The sequence below is a fragment of the Schistocerca cancellata genome, chromosome 6, assembly GCF_023864275.1.
Source record: "Schistocerca cancellata isolate TAMUIC-IGC-003103 chromosome 6, iqSchCanc2.1, whole genome shotgun sequence".
Lineage (NCBI taxonomy): Eukaryota > Metazoa > Arthropoda > Insecta > Orthoptera > Acrididae > Schistocerca > Schistocerca cancellata.
Window position 1 is genome coordinate 376,555,094 of NC_064631.1, and position 18,473 is coordinate 376,573,566.

Here is an 18,473-nt window from a genome sequence, read left to right on the forward strand (position 1 = left end):
GGCGTCAAGAGCTGCGTTAGCCACATGCATCTCACCACCAGCACCGACAAGTCTACCCAAAGCAAGACTGCTTGCAATTGTTAAGTCGAACTTTGTATACATGTAAAAGGAGAATACCAGTTTTCTTTTATGCAAGTGCAGAGGACAGAATATAGTAATGAGTAAAATTACGACGCATGTTGTTCATTGTAAAGTGTAGTAACCTCAAACATAGTATAGTGAAATCAGACTGAGGCCACCATCGCCTCTTTCATTTACAATTCTTTTGGTTGTAGAATACTTTAGCGTATAAGAATGTTGAAAAGAGCAATGGTCACACCAGAATGAGTCGCCTATTTACAGTTACTTAAATTTTTCTGAGCAACCTTTCAAGTAAAGTCACTTAACTGATTCTGTATCAATGGTCCAAAGAGTAATATCCAAAATCATTAAATAAGTTGAAGGATAGAATTTTGTTAACCGAAGTTGCATAAACTGTCTTGGTAGTAATTACCAAGCCACCTCACAGAAATTGAGAGAGTATTTGCTTTGTAGAATCATCTAGAATTATCAGAAATAGTAATATTCAGAATTAAGTTTAAATTCAACTCAAGCCATTTCACTTTGAAACGAGCCCAAAAATTGATTTATTTTTTTGCTCCTTCAGAGCTGGCGACCGTAGTTATAAGTATTTTCAGGAGGATTCGACGGTAAGTCTGCTGCTCTCGTCGTGCTGATAGGATTATCCACTGCTGCTAGCAGTGGTGATTGGATACATAAGCTTACTACCAAGTTAAGTGGGTCAGGTAGGCAGTGTTACCGTGTGAACTGTAGGGCACTGTAGGCCGTGGATCGAACCCGTTCAATCATCACAGCTCTTAGGGAAATAGTCCGGTTAGGAGTGTACTAATCATTAGGTAAATACTGGCGAGTAACGGTCAAAAATGTATACGCAAGTGAATTTAGCAAGGTCCACGTAGCACCTAGTTAATGTGGTGCAATGGCGAGGGTAGGAGTGGAGTAAAAGTGAGCTGAGCTTGTGGCAGCTGTGCTGGATTCAAATATTAACTACGTGAATTCACTACTGCCTCTTACCATTGGGACTGAGCTATTTACAGTTAAAACACGTAGCAGTAAGCGCAAAGGCGTGACAGCTACAAGTCCGTATTGGTTTTATACATACGGAATTGGGAAGTGGGTCATTCCGTCAGTGGAGGGGGTTAAAACAACCGAGTCAGTGGAGAACATACCCCATTTACTGATGGAAAGATTCAGCGGTTCGGTCGCAACTTCTCTGAGATGATCAGATGAACAAAGGAGAGAAAATTGGGGCGGGTTGCAGTCAGCCAGACAGAAAGCTGATGACCCAAAGAAATTAAATGAATCATAGCTTAAGTATATTTTATAGCGTGTTTTGTGCAATGATGTACATAGGAAGTTTCCAGGAATACGTAAATTAAATGTTTCGTCTGGGTGTGAATAATATCGAGAATTAAAAAACTACCAAGTGTAACCACTGTATGCCCTGAGGCTAAACCGATGGAAGGCAAAAGTCATGAGACGTAGCAGAAATGAGATTACTGATAAAATCTGACATCAAAGTTGAGGACCAAGAAGTAGACGAAGAAATTCCACTATCTTTGAAGCAAAAAATCACGTAGCACACGAAACAACGAGAACATAAGGAACAGACTAGTACAGGTAAAGAGGGTGTTCCTGGTCGGAAGTAGTCTACTAGTATCAGATAGCGTCACTAATTTTAGGGAGAAATCTCTGAGAACGTACTTTTGGAGCTCAGCAGTGCATCACTGTGTTTAAGGTGTGCTGTGAAAAAGATGTTGAGAAATGGGATGGAAATAAGAAATGAACAGATGAGAGAACCATCTAGACAAAAACATGTGGAGAACAGAAATGACAGCATGTAGTGACACATGTTGAGTCATTGGGGCATAAATCCCATAGTATTAAAGGGTGCTGTAAACGGTAAAAACTGTTGGGGAGGACATACGTTGGTGTATAGCTAACCAATTATCGCAAAGTGCAACTCGAAGAGGACAGTTTGATATGGGTAAGGAGATCGTGATGGGGTCTTAAAAAAGCAAATAATCAAATAAATATTCGCTTGATGACCTCCTAACAGTTTCTACTCCTTTCAAACTAACTATGTAAGCGTGGACTTGATATAGATTATATTCAAAGAAGTATTATCGACGGCAGTTGACAGATACATAACAAATAAATTAATAAAATGCAACTGATCCGCGTGGTACATTACACAGGTCAGAACGTCGTTGCAGAAGAAACGAAAAAAAGCATGTCATACCTGAAAGAACAGAACATCTCCAATGATTACCGTAGTTCCAGTTTCAGGGAAGACTTTAATGCGAGAAGGCTTTAATAGTTTCAGCAACGAATCTCTGCCTCGAAATCTAGTCGAAAATTCAGAGATTCTGATTGTATGTGTAGCACACCAGCGCCAAGACACAACCAATACTTCCACTGTGCGAGAGCAATAGTAATGTTCCCGATGATAGTGCCACTAAATCAAAGTTACTAAATACGGTCTTCTGAAATTCGTTCCTCAAAGAAGAGGAAATTAAAGTGGCAGAAGTCCAATCAAGAACAGCTGCCAACACAAATAACGTAGTGGAGATCCTCAACAAAGAGAAGCAGCTAAAATCCCATAATAAAGGTGTGTCATCTGATCCAGAATACATACCAGTTAGGTTCCTTTCAAAGTATGCTGATTCAATAGCTCTGTACTTAGCAATCATATACGAGTACAAACGCTCGCTGATCGAAAAATACATACTTAAAGAGTTTGAAAATTGCACACATTACACCAATAGTTAAGAAAGGAAATACGAGTAATTCAATGAACTATGTGGACATATCACAGTCGTAGATTTGGAGTAGTATTGTGGAGCGTGTACTGCGTTCGCATATTATGAATTATCTCTATAAATATGACGTTTCAAGACGTAATCATCAAGGGTTCGTAAAATATCGTTTTTGTGGAACTCAATTACAAGTTTATTCACAGATTGCAACGGGTGCTTTCGACAGAGGAGGTCAAACTAATTGCATATTTATAGATTTCCTGCTGGCTTTCCTCAGAACCGACATCTAATGGAATTGCATGGCTATCAAATGTCGTCTCAGCTGTGCGACTGCATTCGTGATTTCCTGTCCGAAAGAACACAGATCGTAGTAATTGACGGAAATTCGTCGAGTAGGACAGAAAAGTGATATCCGGCGTTCCCCAAGGCAGAGTTATAGGCCCTCTGCTGTTCCCAATCTATACAAATTAGTTTGGAGACAATGTGAGCAGCTCTGTTAGATTCTTTGCAGACGATGCTATCATTTTTGGTCTCAGAAAGTCATCAGAAGAGCAAACCCAATTATAAAATGATTTAGGTAAGATATCTTTATGGTGCGAAGGGCGGCAATTGGTTCTAAATGATGAAAAGCGTGAAGTCACGCGTGTGAGTAATAAAAGGGATCTGCTGAATTTCTGCGGCGCGATAAATCACACTAATCTACAGGTTGCTAATTTCACTAAATGAGAAGGGTTTAAGTTTACGAATATTAAACTGGAATGGTTACATGCATAATTTTGTGGGGAAAACGAATCAAAGACCGCGTTTTATTGCAAGAATGCTTAGGAGATGCAACAGGTCTGCTAAAGAGACTGCCTGCACTACGCTTGTCCGTTCTTTTCCTGAGTATTGCTGAGAGCTATGCTAGAATAGATAGAGAACATCTAAAAAGATCAAAGAAGGGAGGCTCGTTCTGTATTATCTCCCCTAGGAGAGGGTATCACTGACATGATTAGCGAATTGTAGTGAAAACCATTAAAACAAAAGTGTTTTTCTTTGCGATATGATCTTTTAACAAAATTTCAACCATCGACTTTCCCCCGAATGCGAAAATATTTCATTAGTTCCCACATACATAGGGAGAAATGGTAATCATAGTAAAATAGGAAAAATTAGAGGTGCCACAAAAGGATTTAAGTTTTTTCCCGACTCTGTGAATTGTAGAGAACCCATATAGATGTAGATGTAGATGAATCAGAACAATGATCCTAAAACATAGGCTCAGCAATTGCTAAAGCTGCTTTTACGTGCAGAATTAAATGGGCGATATACGTATGTATGGTGCAGCATGACTGTAAATGTGACGCTAAGTATGCCATTAGGGAACAAAACGCCGCGAACGTTCCGTCTGCAAATCTGCCGACACGAGGCCCCTTGCTGTGTGTGCAACCTGGCGAGCGTGCGTGCCGCGGGTTGCGTGCTGCGCCGTGCTAGGGGCAGGCGCAGTGGCGCTCGGCCGGCGGCCGGCGGCCGGCGTCGTGACGCTACTCTAGGCGCTCCAGTAGCGCAGGGGGCGCCGCGACGCGCGCAGCACGAGGGCCAGCGCCCGCTATGGACTGTGCGCCAGCGCCTCCTCCGCCTGCACAGCATGGCCACGTCTGGCGCGGGTTCGCAGGTGTCTGTCGCTGCTAGCGCCGTATCTGCGGCCGCAGCCCAAGTCGAGGACCACAAGGCACACGCGGTATGTTTCCTTGCATCTAATCAGTGAATTAGTGCGAAAGTTACTGGCAGTCAGAAAAACGCACAGGAATGACGTCAGCTATCCTCTAATGAACGACTTATCTGTAAAGAGAACACCAAGAGCAGCTAATAAAATAAACCCTTATTCATTATCTGTGTCAGTCAGCCTACTGTCATCAGGTAACATAAAGTTATTTACATCAGTCTCGATGATATAGTTCTTGATGTGACGTCAAAAAAGTAAATAACTGGCATCGGATGCGGAGTGCACTTCACGTAAAAGGTTTCAGTACAAATGCAGACAGTGGAGGAAGAATATTTTGTTGTGTTAATACAACTTACTACTGACTGTATTAGCATGCTTTTCTACTCAAGACAAATTCAGTGACATGGGGTAGTTTCATAATTTCTTTTCTTTTTATACTATAGGAAGAACTATAATAAAGAGTTATGTAAAAAGCTTCCTATAACCTAATCATGATTTACCGATCAAATCTGGTAATGTGCCATACATTATTTTCAAAGCAGCTCTAAGTCCTTAATATGACACTTCTTTTCCAATATGTACGAACAATGGAGTTCCACCTGCGCAAAATATTCGTTTCACCTACATCAGACGAAAAGAATTAAATCTGTTTCATTGTGTGAAACAGAATTACTCACCTTAGAAAACAGCCAATGTTTTGGATTGGAAGTGGGAAATATTTTTTCAGACTAAAATTGTTTTCTTTTTGTCATCCATTTTTTCAATATTTGTCCCATGACTATATTCCTACACTGCATTGTGATTGGGAAAGACTGTCATCTACACCTGCCTTACTGCCTTACACTCAGCACTGGACTAGAAAAAAATCTAAAGACTCGGGAGTAGATGGACGTCAGAAGGCGCCCAGTATCGTGAAGAGGACATAAGATTCTACAAGTTGCCTTTCAAATCCGTCAGCCTTCCCGTTGTCAAAGTACTTTCTATTGTTCTATAGAGATAAGTCTTTGTAATGTAATCCGCCACTTTGCCACATATTTGTTTCACGAAGTTACTCCTACAGACTGTTGCTGTACACACAGTTGGAACAAAACACAGATGTGGTATTCACCAGATATTATTTTATACCGATCACGGTAAACAACAGAAATCAATGGTCAAAAGCTTTCCTGATCAAAAAGCCGTTGCTCGCACTCCCTTTTTTTCCCTGACCATTGTATACCACTCAGTTCATTGATGTCATTTTTCACACTACGTGTTACCTCTCAACCACCATAACAATAACATTCAAAAAATCAGCTCGATAAGTGGTTCAGCAATTAAGTGATGTGGTACACATCTTTCGTAAACCATTTTCATAAATATTTACTTTTATGTAATATGCCATATACATGACTTGGGCGTCACATATTTCATACAACTTCTAGCTCGGATCAGACATATTAGAATAAATTGATTTGCTTGTGGCAGCTACTTTGGAAAGCCTTCCAAGTCTATCACCCATAAGAGAAGTATCGAGATGCTATAGTCAGCTATCTGTTTTCTAATTGTATAATGTGAATCAGTATGATTAAGTTTCTGTGGTAGAAATATAGAAAATGCAACTATGCGATAAAAATATTTATGAAGACGTCTACAGATCGATTTTATATCTATGAGTAAGTTACAATCTTGAAGTAATAAAAACTTAGATAGCAATTTATCATTACATTGGCATTTAATTAACCATTACACTTTGCTGTGCTTATTCAAACATGCCAGTGCAAAATCAAACGGGCTTGTCAAATCATATAGATGGGACTGTACTGCTAACTGACCTAATATACTACAGGGTGTTTCACAATTCATGTTACATACTGATACCTCTGACAGTGGATTACATGAACTTGTATTGTTTTTCGTAAGGTTTTAGAGTAGGAACCTTTCAGATGTGATAGTATGGACCAAAATAAGGAAAATCTGTCCAGGAAAGATGGGCTCTAAAATACGTACCTGAGGACCTTTGAGCACTTATTAATCTTCGCTAATGTGAACATCTCCTCTATCGAACAAGTGGTAATACCTCTTAAGGTATGCATTTTAGGGTCCATGTTTACTGGACTTTTTCTTGTTTTTTTCATACTACCACTTCTGAATCTCGCCTACCTTACACTCTTAGCAGCAACAATACCAGCACATGCACTCTACCTTCAGAGGTATCAGAACGGTTTTTGCTTGTAACTTTCGACTCGTTCGTTTCCAGTACCAGGACCTTACCTCAAATTGATACATTTATGTTTCTTCGTCATCCTAGAAAGTTTGTATCACCATCACAGAATCACCCTGTGTATATATACGTTTACAGGCGCTACAGCCTATAACGCTGACGCTCTGCAGCGTCGTTGTACGAATTTCCGGACATGGGTTACCATGTAAAACTTGATCTACTAAGTCCCCTCTCAACCTCTGCACGTTTGTAACATATACTGCGAAAAACACTGTATAATATGCCCACAAATATGTAAAACTTCAACATTAAATGCTCCATTGGAATTCGTTGTTTAACTGTTCACGCAGTCAATAACCCCTCGGAGAAACGTCTGCTGCACTTTATAGCCTATTAACAACTCCTGTGCGACAGTTCTAATTTTAGTTATAGGCTCCATTGAGGAACAGTTCCATTTCCCGTGATGATGTGCGATTACTACATTCCCTTACAGACACATCCCAGATCCTTTTGTCCAACGAACTGTCTATGGGTACTTTTTGAATTGCAGTTATTTTGCTCTGTATACATGATTACTTACAGACATTACAGCTCTATGGTGTTTGTAATTTACAGTGCTGCACATATTACATTCTTAGTCTGTAAGTATGTGTGCATCCGCTAAAGAAGAATGTTCAAACCAAGTCCATTCAAAATATTTCCTGTTACCTCCACCTTCATATTATATTGAAGCTGACCGTGCCTTTTTTTAGTTTGGGTTTTAGTGCTAAGTTCAAAATTAAATAATATTAAAATCTCTAGTAACGTCATATGTCCTGCAACATTTTCATTTCCAAAAAAGTGTTATCCTCCTATCAACAATAGCAATGCGTCATTTTACCGACCTTGGTGCCAGATTCCTCAATATAGAGCATGGATATTAGAACGAATCCAGTGCGATTTATGTTCTACAATAAACTATCTCCATACATTCCAAAAGATTCTGATGCAGAGGTAAGCATACTCTCTACGTGTTGTTAGTAACCTGATTTTTATAATGCATCGTTGCTAATGCCATTACACTACATTAAACAGTACATATATAGTTTTTAAACAGGTAAGAGCTTCTAAGATGACAGATTGTCGAACTTCACTACTGTCTCTGGCGCTATGTCTTTTGACAAACACGTTAACGAATTTCAGTCCCTTGGCTGAACCAATCATTCACTGGACAGATACGTCATAGAGGTTATAGGGTGCTCTTCTGAACACAGAAACGAAACTACTCACATTATTAGGGAAATATTTTGTCGGGACTTAATAAAGTTCGACAGTTCAGTGACGTGTTTCATCAAAATCGATCTTTCCTGTGGAACAGTTTACAGGTAGCAAATACGGCGGAACATTTTTGCAGCTTTACAACAAGTGACAAGCAGAAATATTTCGATCAGTCTACAGAACAAACGCAAACGTCAGAAAGTCAAGTGAGATATACTTCGAAGGCGACTATAGTAATATGAATATTTTTATAGATAAAGTAAACTGTACCACAAATGATTTGCGTCAGACCTCAAGACGAGACTTTTCTGCAAAAATGCCGGTCTTAAACTCTTACTACGCTGTAACTTAGTCGATCGATTTTTATCAGATTTATCACAGTGCAAGAACATATGCCAAGGACCTAAAATAGCCTGGCACCACAGTGCTATAACGTTCCATAGCGATCTGAGCAGTCGCTGTTAATCCAGTTGGTCAGATGCCCAATAAGAAAAATCGAAATCTTTCATGAACTGTTTCTAATGAACTTCAGTCACCAGTGTAGAGTCTCAATTACCTTAGTACCCAGTCTACTAAACTTATATTACGTCCTCCAATTTCTTGAACGTCAAGCACTTTGGTTTGCCTTCCACGTCCCTTCACCTTTCCCCATGTGTACCGTTTATCATCTCATTAAATTCTCACTCCACCTCCCTCATTGTACACACCTCCTAGCAGCTTATGTTAATCGAAAACTCTATTCCCACTTCAGTTTTTCTCTTTAGTTTCGAATCCTCCTATTCTGCCACGTCAGTGTCGCTGCATCCCAATAATGCCACACCTACATCTACTCCATAATATGTGTGTAGAAACCCTTCAACTGACTCCAGTGTACAAATAAAGAATAACGAAAACAGGCCTGATATTGATCCATCCTACCAATGTGAGAGATCCCCATATAATATAAATTTATAATATAAAAGTAACTAATTTTTTTATCTTTTTAATTAAATTCCCTCACATTTATGAATTTAAATCTATTTGGCTAAAACGAGACGTTTGCACCAATAACAGCCCAAGAACCACCAATATGAGATCAGGGGAAAGGAACAACAATAACCTGTATACAGACTGTTTATGATGAACTACCTATGACGTAATTATGTGCTTACGATGTAATCATGGTCTCACACCTAGTGTAAGAATTTGTAATCCCTGCATGATCCTTCACTATATTTATGTCGCTGTGCTATAGCTACTTGACTGATTTTATATTTTCTGCTTTGTTGTGTTAAAAGGGCAGTTCTCAATCACGGAAACTGCTTTGGTATTGAATGAAAGAAAAATGTTTATTCTAACTGAACTGCATTTGCGCCAATGAGGTTGCCTTCGTTGCTGTTTATTGTGGCTATGGTGCCCCACCGTAAGAAATCAATATTCTAAACATTTTCAGCGTTTCTTCTACAAACTCTGCAGAACAGTTTCTTATGGCAGTACTTCACTTGAGCTAAAATTCAGACGCTAATAACAACAAGAAGCACTCCCCCAGGTACTCAAGTGAACGCTCTATCCCAGAGGTAGAGCAATATACTGTACGCGTCTGCCATATACTTTGTGCATGTTCCCTCGAGAAACATAGCCACGTAGATTCCATCATCATAGCAAACACTGAAGAAGATGATAAAGAAGAACGACGACTGAACAGATAAGGAAAAAACGTTCACCAAACTGGGTTGAGGATATATTATCTACCTACCACGTATGCAAGACCAAAGCCCCTGGAGTTTTATAGCGCTTTCTGTTGTTTCTGCAGTGGTGTACCTACGTCTATCTTAGCGTCGTCAGTGTACGTAGCAATTCAGTGATGTCAGGTTTAATTCCCTGACAGCATCCTAACAGAGTAAGGCTCTGTCGTAGCTTTAACTGTAGTCCAATATGTCTCCTAATTTCGGTGCCACATCATTTTGAAATGTTAAAACCGATAAACTTTCTGTGGCCGTCATTTCGAAGAGTTAAAACTAGATAAGTTTTAGGCGTCACGCCCTTAATGACTCTCTGAAAACATGCTGAACAGTTGTGATACAGGCGACTCTTGTATGTTTAAAATAAAGTATGTAAGTGCCAATGACTGAGTGCCTCCTGCAGTTGTAATTTTTCTTTATTCATTGTATGATTGCACCATTTAGGTTGTAGACCGTTATCAAGTAACTCTAGAAAAACTTTCTCTTTTCTTCTTTATTATTATTATTTCAGTTCCCCGTGAAGGGGCGAGCTGGCAGCGGTACAATGAAGTGTAGATTCTGCTGTGTATCCTCCTTTTGCAATAGCAGAACAATTACAGATGCATATCTCGTTCAGAAAATTACAGATAACCTAGATAACTCGGGAAGGTGTAAATATTTTTCGCAATAGACCTGATAGTGTATACTATCAATTGGAAGTACTGCTTGAGGACCAACCAAAAACTTCATTTACAGTCCCCTGGTTTCATTACGAGTAACGGTGAATGACATTTAGTTAAATAAAAGTACTTGTCACCTTTCAGCGGTTGCTGGAGGGAGGGTTAAGAGTTCTGAAATTGCAACATTGTAGTGTGTTCCTTGCTGATATCGTACTTTCAACAGACATGGATGAACACTTGCAGCAATTAGAAGAAGTCTTTCAGTGTTTATGTTCCCTGCACCTGTTCTTAAGTATAAAGAATGCCATTTTGCATTAAAGGAAAGGAAGCACTTTGGGCTTGTGATTACACCGCGCGAAGTTTCCCTGCATCACAGAGCAGAAAAGAGTGAATTCTTTTTAGGATTAGCTAGTTATTGTAGAAAATTTGTGATTGGGTTCGCAGGTCTTGCATAACCAGTTACACATTTGTTAAAGAATAGTATGAAGTTCCAATGGACAGCAGAATGTCAAGCCACTTTTGAAGGATGCACTCACAACTAGCTATATATTAGAAACCAGGCGACGGATTGTTTTGTAAGTCAAGAAGCAAAGAACACCAAGCGTCGAGTGACCTACACATCATAGTATTTAACAATATTGAGAATAATTGCTCCACTCATTAAGCCTATTATTCAGCATCACATACTTCAGTTATTAGCTATATACCAAGAAATTTAAGGTATTGATGGGTAATGCAGCATTATAATGGTTCCTGTATTTGAATGATTCATTGAGTAGCCATACATGGTGGGAGTTTTTCACTGAAGTGATTCACAGACAGGGTAAAAGGAACACGGTACAGCAGATGGGCCTCTCATAAAGATTGGCGTTAATATGGTCACTGTGCCTTAGCCTTATTGAGTGGCAGGCAGAACAAGCTGCTAATACAGGCTGCAAGCTGCTCACAACACAGCAGCAGTTTTCCATTAACAATGGTCTCTTTTGCAAGGTAAGTGCTACAGATCGTAAAGCCTGCTGTACTGTACCATAGGAACAGGTATTAAAGAAAGCACACGTCAAACTCTCAAAGGGGAAAGAGCAGCAATCAGTCGTCGTTTCTGTTCTACCTTTATCAGAGCAGCTTCAGATTTCGGCTAGTACCTAGCTATTGTCATTGTTAAAAATACAAGAAGTTCAAAGTCAAACCACAGTACTGACTATGTACTTCTTGTATTTTTAGCAATGATAATGGCTAGTTACTAGCTGAAATCTATATCTGCTCTAATGAAATGACGACTGATTACTGCTATTTACCATTTTGAAAGTTATATCACAGTAGTAGAGCGCATTCCACTTTCCTAATGGAAAGTATTTTGACATGGTAAACGGTAATCTGGGAATGGGGTGGGAGGTTAGGGGTGGGGGGTGGGGTCGTAGGACGTCAGACCAAAGAGTAGATGAGCATTATTGGTGAAGTACATGGAAACAAGATGGGGATCAGTATTTAATGAATCGTGTGGAATGTGTGCAACATGCACATTTAGGTCACCAACAAATGCCCCTACAGGGGTTGCCAAGGGCTTCTTCTCTTTGAGATGATAGGAATAAGTATCTTCGGATCTTTCAGCCTGACATTACCGAAAAACCATTAAATTTTGTTATAGAACATTTCTCACTATGTACTGCAACGTACACCATTCCACATTAACATGTGCACACAGTAGTGTAAGTGATGGTAAATAACCTGAAACAATAGTTATAGATTGAGATTTAAGCACCAGCTATGTTACTTGTTAGATATTCATAAACTAAAAACTAGGCCATTGCGTCCAAAGGCTGACGATCTATTATCTTAACGTTTGTGGGAGGTTTGTGTGTCTCAGTGATCCAATGAGCTATGCTGGCAGGTGGTGGGATTACCCATGCCAGAATGGTCAGCTTGGTCCATACAAAGTTTAGTTTTCCCCAGGAGGCTCCTTTCTTGGGTATATCTGGATAGGAACCACAAGGGCCTTTAGCTCATCTTACTTCCACTTACTTTTGTCAGAATTCTGTTTCCTTTTCTATCACTCTCTCTCTTAAACAAATGTTCTTTCTTCGACCCCAACCACATTAGGTTTCGATGATTGAGGGCATCTTTCATTTACATTTTCACTATCTACTTTCAGGAAAGTGGGGTTCTGAGAGCTGCAGTGAAGGTATAAACTTGTTGCAGCTGGGATTCATAGTCATAAAAAATTTTTGAAGGACATCATCTTTACGACAGTGACTGTTATACGTTTTTATTACACTACTTCAATTTCGCCCTTAGGCCATTATCAAGTGCTGCTGAAAAATACAGAATGTTTAAAAAATTACTTTACAGATTCATTATGAATCTCGACGTTGCACCGATTATACAAGATATTTTAGCTGTGTAGCCATGTTACTTACATATCATGGCTTTAAGCCATGTCAACGTAATGTAAGCTGACACATTTGTATGTGATTGTCAATACTCAAATGGGTCAAATGGCTCTGAGCACTATGGGACTTAACTTCTTAGGTCATCAGTCCCATAGAACTTAGAACTTTTTAAACCTAACTAACCTAACGACATCACACACATCCATGCTCGAGGCAGGATTCGAACCTGCGACCGCAACAGTCGCGCAGTTCCAGACTGTAGCGCCTAGAACTGTTTTTTTTTTTTATTGAATTTCAATTCCCCCCGAAGGGGGCGGACCGGCAGCAGCTTACTACGCTGCTCTACAGCCTACAGACTTTTTTTAAATAAAGGAAGAAGAAAGAAACAAGGAAAAACAGGCGATAAAATGGCGATTTAAAGTGAAAAATGGCGTAAAATTGCGGAAAGTTAAAACAGAAAGCAAAGGGGGTTGGCAATGTAGATAAAAGACACAGGAATCAGACAAGTAACACAGTAGACACACAATTAAAAAACATGGCGACAGTCTGGTTTCTGTTCGCAAGTAATAAAAAGCACACCCAGCGACAGTATGATGGCTGTTCGCTACACTTCCCAAAAGACACGACACGGAGCACGCACTGGAAAAACACACTGTAAAACACTGCACTGCACGAAAAGGGCGGCACAAAGATGGCACTCCCGACCCAAGGCAGATGGGGGGGGGGGGGACCTGGAGTAGGGGGAAAAACAAGGAGGGAGGAGAGGAAAAAACGAAAAGGGGGGGGGGGAACCAAGGAGGGAGAGGACGAATAAAGGGGGAGAAGGGCAGATGCGAGAGGGAATGAGAGGAGCCAGAGGAGGGAAATGTAAAAGGACGCGGTGGAGAGAAGGGGGCAAAGAGAGGGGAGGTGGGGAAGAAAGAGGATGGAAGGGGGGGAGAGGGAGCCCGGGAAAAGGACAGAGGAAAGGAGGGGGAGTGAGGATCCTAGAACCGGGTTGTCAATACTGTTAAATACACTCGTGACGTTGTTACACAGTGCGAGCACACGTATTCAAACATTGTAAAATAACATAATTTCTAAGTGGACATGTTCGTTAAACCGTCAATAGTTACAAATGAATTAGACCACAGCTGCAGACTACTGTTCGCAGGCTATTAATAATCGTTTTGGTGTCCCATTTAATGGAAGGAGACCCTGAAGAACAAAACTCTGGTCCAGGTTTGGGGTTCTTTGTTGATATTAGTATTTATTATCATTTGACGTTGTATCTCTACAGCATAACTTTCAGAGCACATGATACTGGCCTAATGTAAAGGCTGAAACCAGTTGGATGAACTTAATAAAGTTCTAAAAAAGCAACTGGAGTGGCTTTTCATCAGTCGAACATCAGTTGGGGAATCAGCAGCAGCATCCAGACATGGAGAAAATATTAATAGCAGAAGAGGTCGGCGTATTACCAACTATTTTAAATGAGCATCACTCAGTCAGCGCCAGCAGCGAGCTGCTACAAGGTGAAATCAACACCATTCCACATGTTTCAATGGATCAACAAGCTGTCACTGGAAGACTGTCTTAACTATTGATCTGCTTTCCGTGGTAAGTCTGAATGCTGCTAAATTAGTACCTAACAATTGGCAGGCCACTTGCTGGCTAACTTCTGACCATTGCTGGGTACCTACTCAGTGGTCCATGCTCCTCACCTAGGCCATCTAGCTCTGTAGCCAGCTGTCATCACCTGTGAGGGCAAACACTGTTGCTGTCCATTATCATTTGTGTGATGACGCGTCACCACTGTGAGATGCCACTGTCCTTGTTGGGCCCACAGATGCTTGTCACAGTGTGTATTCATGCCAGTGTGTGTGGCCATAACAACGACCTTTGCTGAGCTAATTACACTTCATTGCCTAAATCCAAGTTGGATCTTCAGGCCAGTTGTACTTTGACACGAAATTAACACATACATTACACTGCTGTTTATATGATGGGACGCCAGATAGCCACCTGGTATCCACCCACCACACCACTGCCACCCCACCTAGTGTGGTGTATTCCAGGCCTTTCTCATCAGCAGCAGCCCACCACCAAAACCCTCAATAGAGGTCATTCACCCCCGACCTGTAGATTGGATATGTCCTGATTGTGATGGCTTGCTAGCGTTCACCTGCAGCAGCGTCAATGCAGTGAAGACAGCGGTAAATGTAGTATTGGAGATGATGTTTCAATGAAAAAGTAATTTTAGCCACTAGGCATCCAATTTAGAATATCTGATCCTTTATATTTGGATGGTGTTCACTCTCATCTTATTTGTGAGTGCAGGTGCCGTATTTGTAGTAAAATCAGTGTCACTAGCGCCTTCGGTAACAGTGCACATCATAGTTTTAAAACCGAGCGAGGTGGCGCAGGGGTTACCACACTGGGCTCTCATTCGGGAGGACGACGTTTCAATTCCGCGTCCAACCATCCCGATTTAGGTTTTCCGTGATTTCCCTAAATCGCTCCAGGCAAATGCCAGGATGGTTTCTTTGAAAGGGCACGGCTCCCATCCTTCCCTAATCCGATGACACCGATGACCTCTCTGTTCGGCCTCTTCCCCCAAACAACCCAACCCCCACATTTTTAAAACCATCACACTCAACGTACTTCGCAGCTGCACACCCAGTTTCACTACGTAAGATCCAAATAGAAAATGAGTACAATACAGAGCGTATGTTCAAAGGGATTTCCTGACGGTAATTTCCATCATAGGTTCTCATCATCGTGACGATTCTCTCCACAGTTAGCTTCTTAAGCGTGTGACGTCTACCAGCTACAGATCTTGTACCTTCTATGTATGATACAGGCGAAATTGTTGTTACATAAGGATTCCAAAACTTTATTCGCTTTTGATGATGATGACGATGATGATGATGATGATGATGATAGTGCCGCAAGTTGTGCTGCATTCAGCGTGACGTAATGGCTACCGTCGCAGGCTAGGACGCTGAAGGTTGCCATACAAATGTAATCACCAACAATTCCTTTTCTGGGGGGTTCTCGGAACATCTTATGTTTACAATGTCAGTATATTCTGGAATATTTGATGTTTGTGTGTATAGTAGCACTTTCCAGCCACGAGTTCTGTTCTACTCGGGCTGTATGTTGGTGTTCATACTAAACGTGCTTGCTGTGCTAAGTGTTGTCATTATTGACAAAAGTGCTTTCGAATTTGGACTTAACTGTAGTTACTAGTAACAGTAGAACTGGTTTAGTGCACAGCCCCTAGTTCTTAAGTGTACATACTAAAATTTGATGAGAAAAGTGCACTTGAAGTGCCCACAACTTGAAAGAAAACCTGTAGCAGAACAAAAATTATTTTTCTGGTTTAGAAATGTTTATATGTAGATATATTCTTGCATGTATACATATACCCCTCCCACCTCCTCCCCTCCCCACTCTTATCGCACGCCCACATAGCGAAGAAGATAAAAATACTAAGACAGATATATCTGGCTGGTTGGTCACACACTGATACATTAAATTTATGAGCATAAGCTGCAGTCAAAAAAAATGTACAATATTTAAAAATCTTTGATAAAAGCTATTTCGTTGTCAGCTCCAGTAAAAAGAAGGTCCCCAGTAAAATCTGCCAGTAGCCCTTTTGTCGTAATATAAAAAGGACAGTCTAAAAATGTTAAAAATGTGGTACCTATTGATTCGTATAGCACAGGCACTACGGTTTGGGATGTTATCCGCCCAGAGTGTGAATCCATGTTTTAATAGACAGCGTCCAATTCGGGGTCACGTCAAGGTAACTTCCTTCGGGGTGAAGTATTCTACGATCGAATAATCTATGTCACCCTCGAAAACTGTTGTCCTTCACTGCCATCCTCTCCTCTTCAGACCTTCGGAAAAACTACAACGCCTCACCAACAGGTTCTCTGCAGACGGCGACGAAACATTGGATTTCAACAGGTAACTCATCCGATCGTGGCATTATAGCCCTTAATATTTTAATATGCATGACATTTCCAGCCATGAACGTTTACATTCTATGTGTTAATGATAACCTCAGTCATCAATGAGATCGATGTGGAGTTTCACGTCGATACTAGTGCGGACGTATCTCCAATCAACTTGGAGGCATACCATCGCCTGGGGTCACAACCGCTGTACAGGCCATAGTGGCGAGTAGTGAACTGAGACCACTAAAAGGCCAGGTGTCATTAGAAGCTGAGTACAAAAATATAGGTCGAAGTTTTTGAAATAATCAATAACCAGGAGCAGAAAAGAAATTTTATTACCTTTACCGGTTTCAGGGGCCTATCGCGGTATTGTTGTTTGGTTTCTTTATATCATTTTTGTACAGGCACTATGACCACAGAAAAATGGTGCATGCGTTTTATTTTTTACACTCGCAAATAATGCAATAATTATGAACATATGAAGAAGCGCACTAGGGGCCTGAAACAGGTAAAAGAATTAAAATTTATTTTGTGCAACTGGTTGCTGATTCTTTCAATAAATAGAAATACGGTTGCTGAAGCTGTGTAAAACACTAAATAGTTCGATATCTGAAATTTTTGTCGTTGGATACCAACATATTTCAAATGGATGCATTTTAATGCTTTGATTTTCGCATGTACAATCTGATTACTTGTCGAAGAGTTTGATTAGTTACGTGAGCAGCTTAAGGAAGTTTTTGCTCTCGCATTCGGGTGTGCTAGTGATTTCATAGTATACATATGCGTCAAGCCAGGGGCGCAGTCCTTTTTATGCCATGTCCGCCTGATACAATTTGCAATACGCAACGTAGTTAAGAAGGACCTTGACTATTGGGAAGAGTTCGGAATCATCTATTGCATGTTTTCCTGTACGGCACCAAAATGCATCCGATAATTGCCCGTGAGTCGCTGATACAATTGTTTGGCAGCCGGCAGAGGTTGTCAGAGAAAACGACGTAGTGGATGCACCCTTCTAGCAACTGAAACCACGACGTTTATTATAGGAGCAATTCACAGCATGCAAACACTGGTTTGCCTCTGAATGGGCCCGGATTAGTACTTCGATAGACTGGAATGTGTATCCTTTACAATCGATGACAATATGCGTCAGACACGGCAGTCGTTCCTCGCTACTGTCCGCGAAGTAGCCCATGCCACATCTCAGCCTCAGGTACTTTCTAGGATTCTGCAGTCGTTTCAACATGTATGATCGAAGCACTTGCCAAAGAAAACAGGCTCAGAGTTCATTACGTATTTTACGCTCCGATATCACCTCAACTGTACGAGCTGTGTCTTGCTGAAGGCCACCAAAAAGCCGGAATGCTGGCTAAGCGCTCCCCCTTCACTCCATTCCCAGATCCCCCAGATGATGTATCAGACTCAGTGGAGAATTATCGAATGTATGCAGTGGCCCATGTCATGTCTGACACTGAGACAGATCATAAGCTCTGCTGGTGTCAGGCACGTGCGCAATATCAAGCAGCTCCGCTCAGCCCAAGCCTGAGCACCAATTGAGGTATGTGCAAATAGCCCACACTGGACCATGTAAAGGGCGTGTGGCTTTTAGCTGTGGGCGCAAATTTCCCAACGTCGGTCGGATGCAACCAGTGACCACAGCAGCTACGATCTGGCCCTAAGGGAACATTTTTTGCCTTAGAGACTGCACCACAGACGCTGGTATCTAATACAGGTACACAATTCTCTTGATCGGCCTTCCACAATTACTGTAGAAGAAGTGG

At 41.0% G+C, this 18,473-nt stretch overlaps 1 protein-coding gene across 1 annotated transcript in view; it reads left to right on the forward strand.

Moving 5' to 3' along the window:
• The first annotated feature begins 4,399 nt into the window (after positions 1 to 4,399).
• The window catches only part of LOC126088337 (uncharacterized), a 377,050-nt gene continuing 362,976 nt past the window's right edge, over positions 4,400 to 18,473 (forward strand). Inside the window, exon 1 of the mRNA XM_049906471.1 lies at positions 4,400 to 4,539. Coding sequence (XP_049762428.1) covers positions 4,447 to 4,539 — 93 coding nt within the window. The 5' untranslated portion in view covers positions 4,400 to 4,446. The remainder of the gene's footprint in view (positions 4,540 to 18,473) is intronic.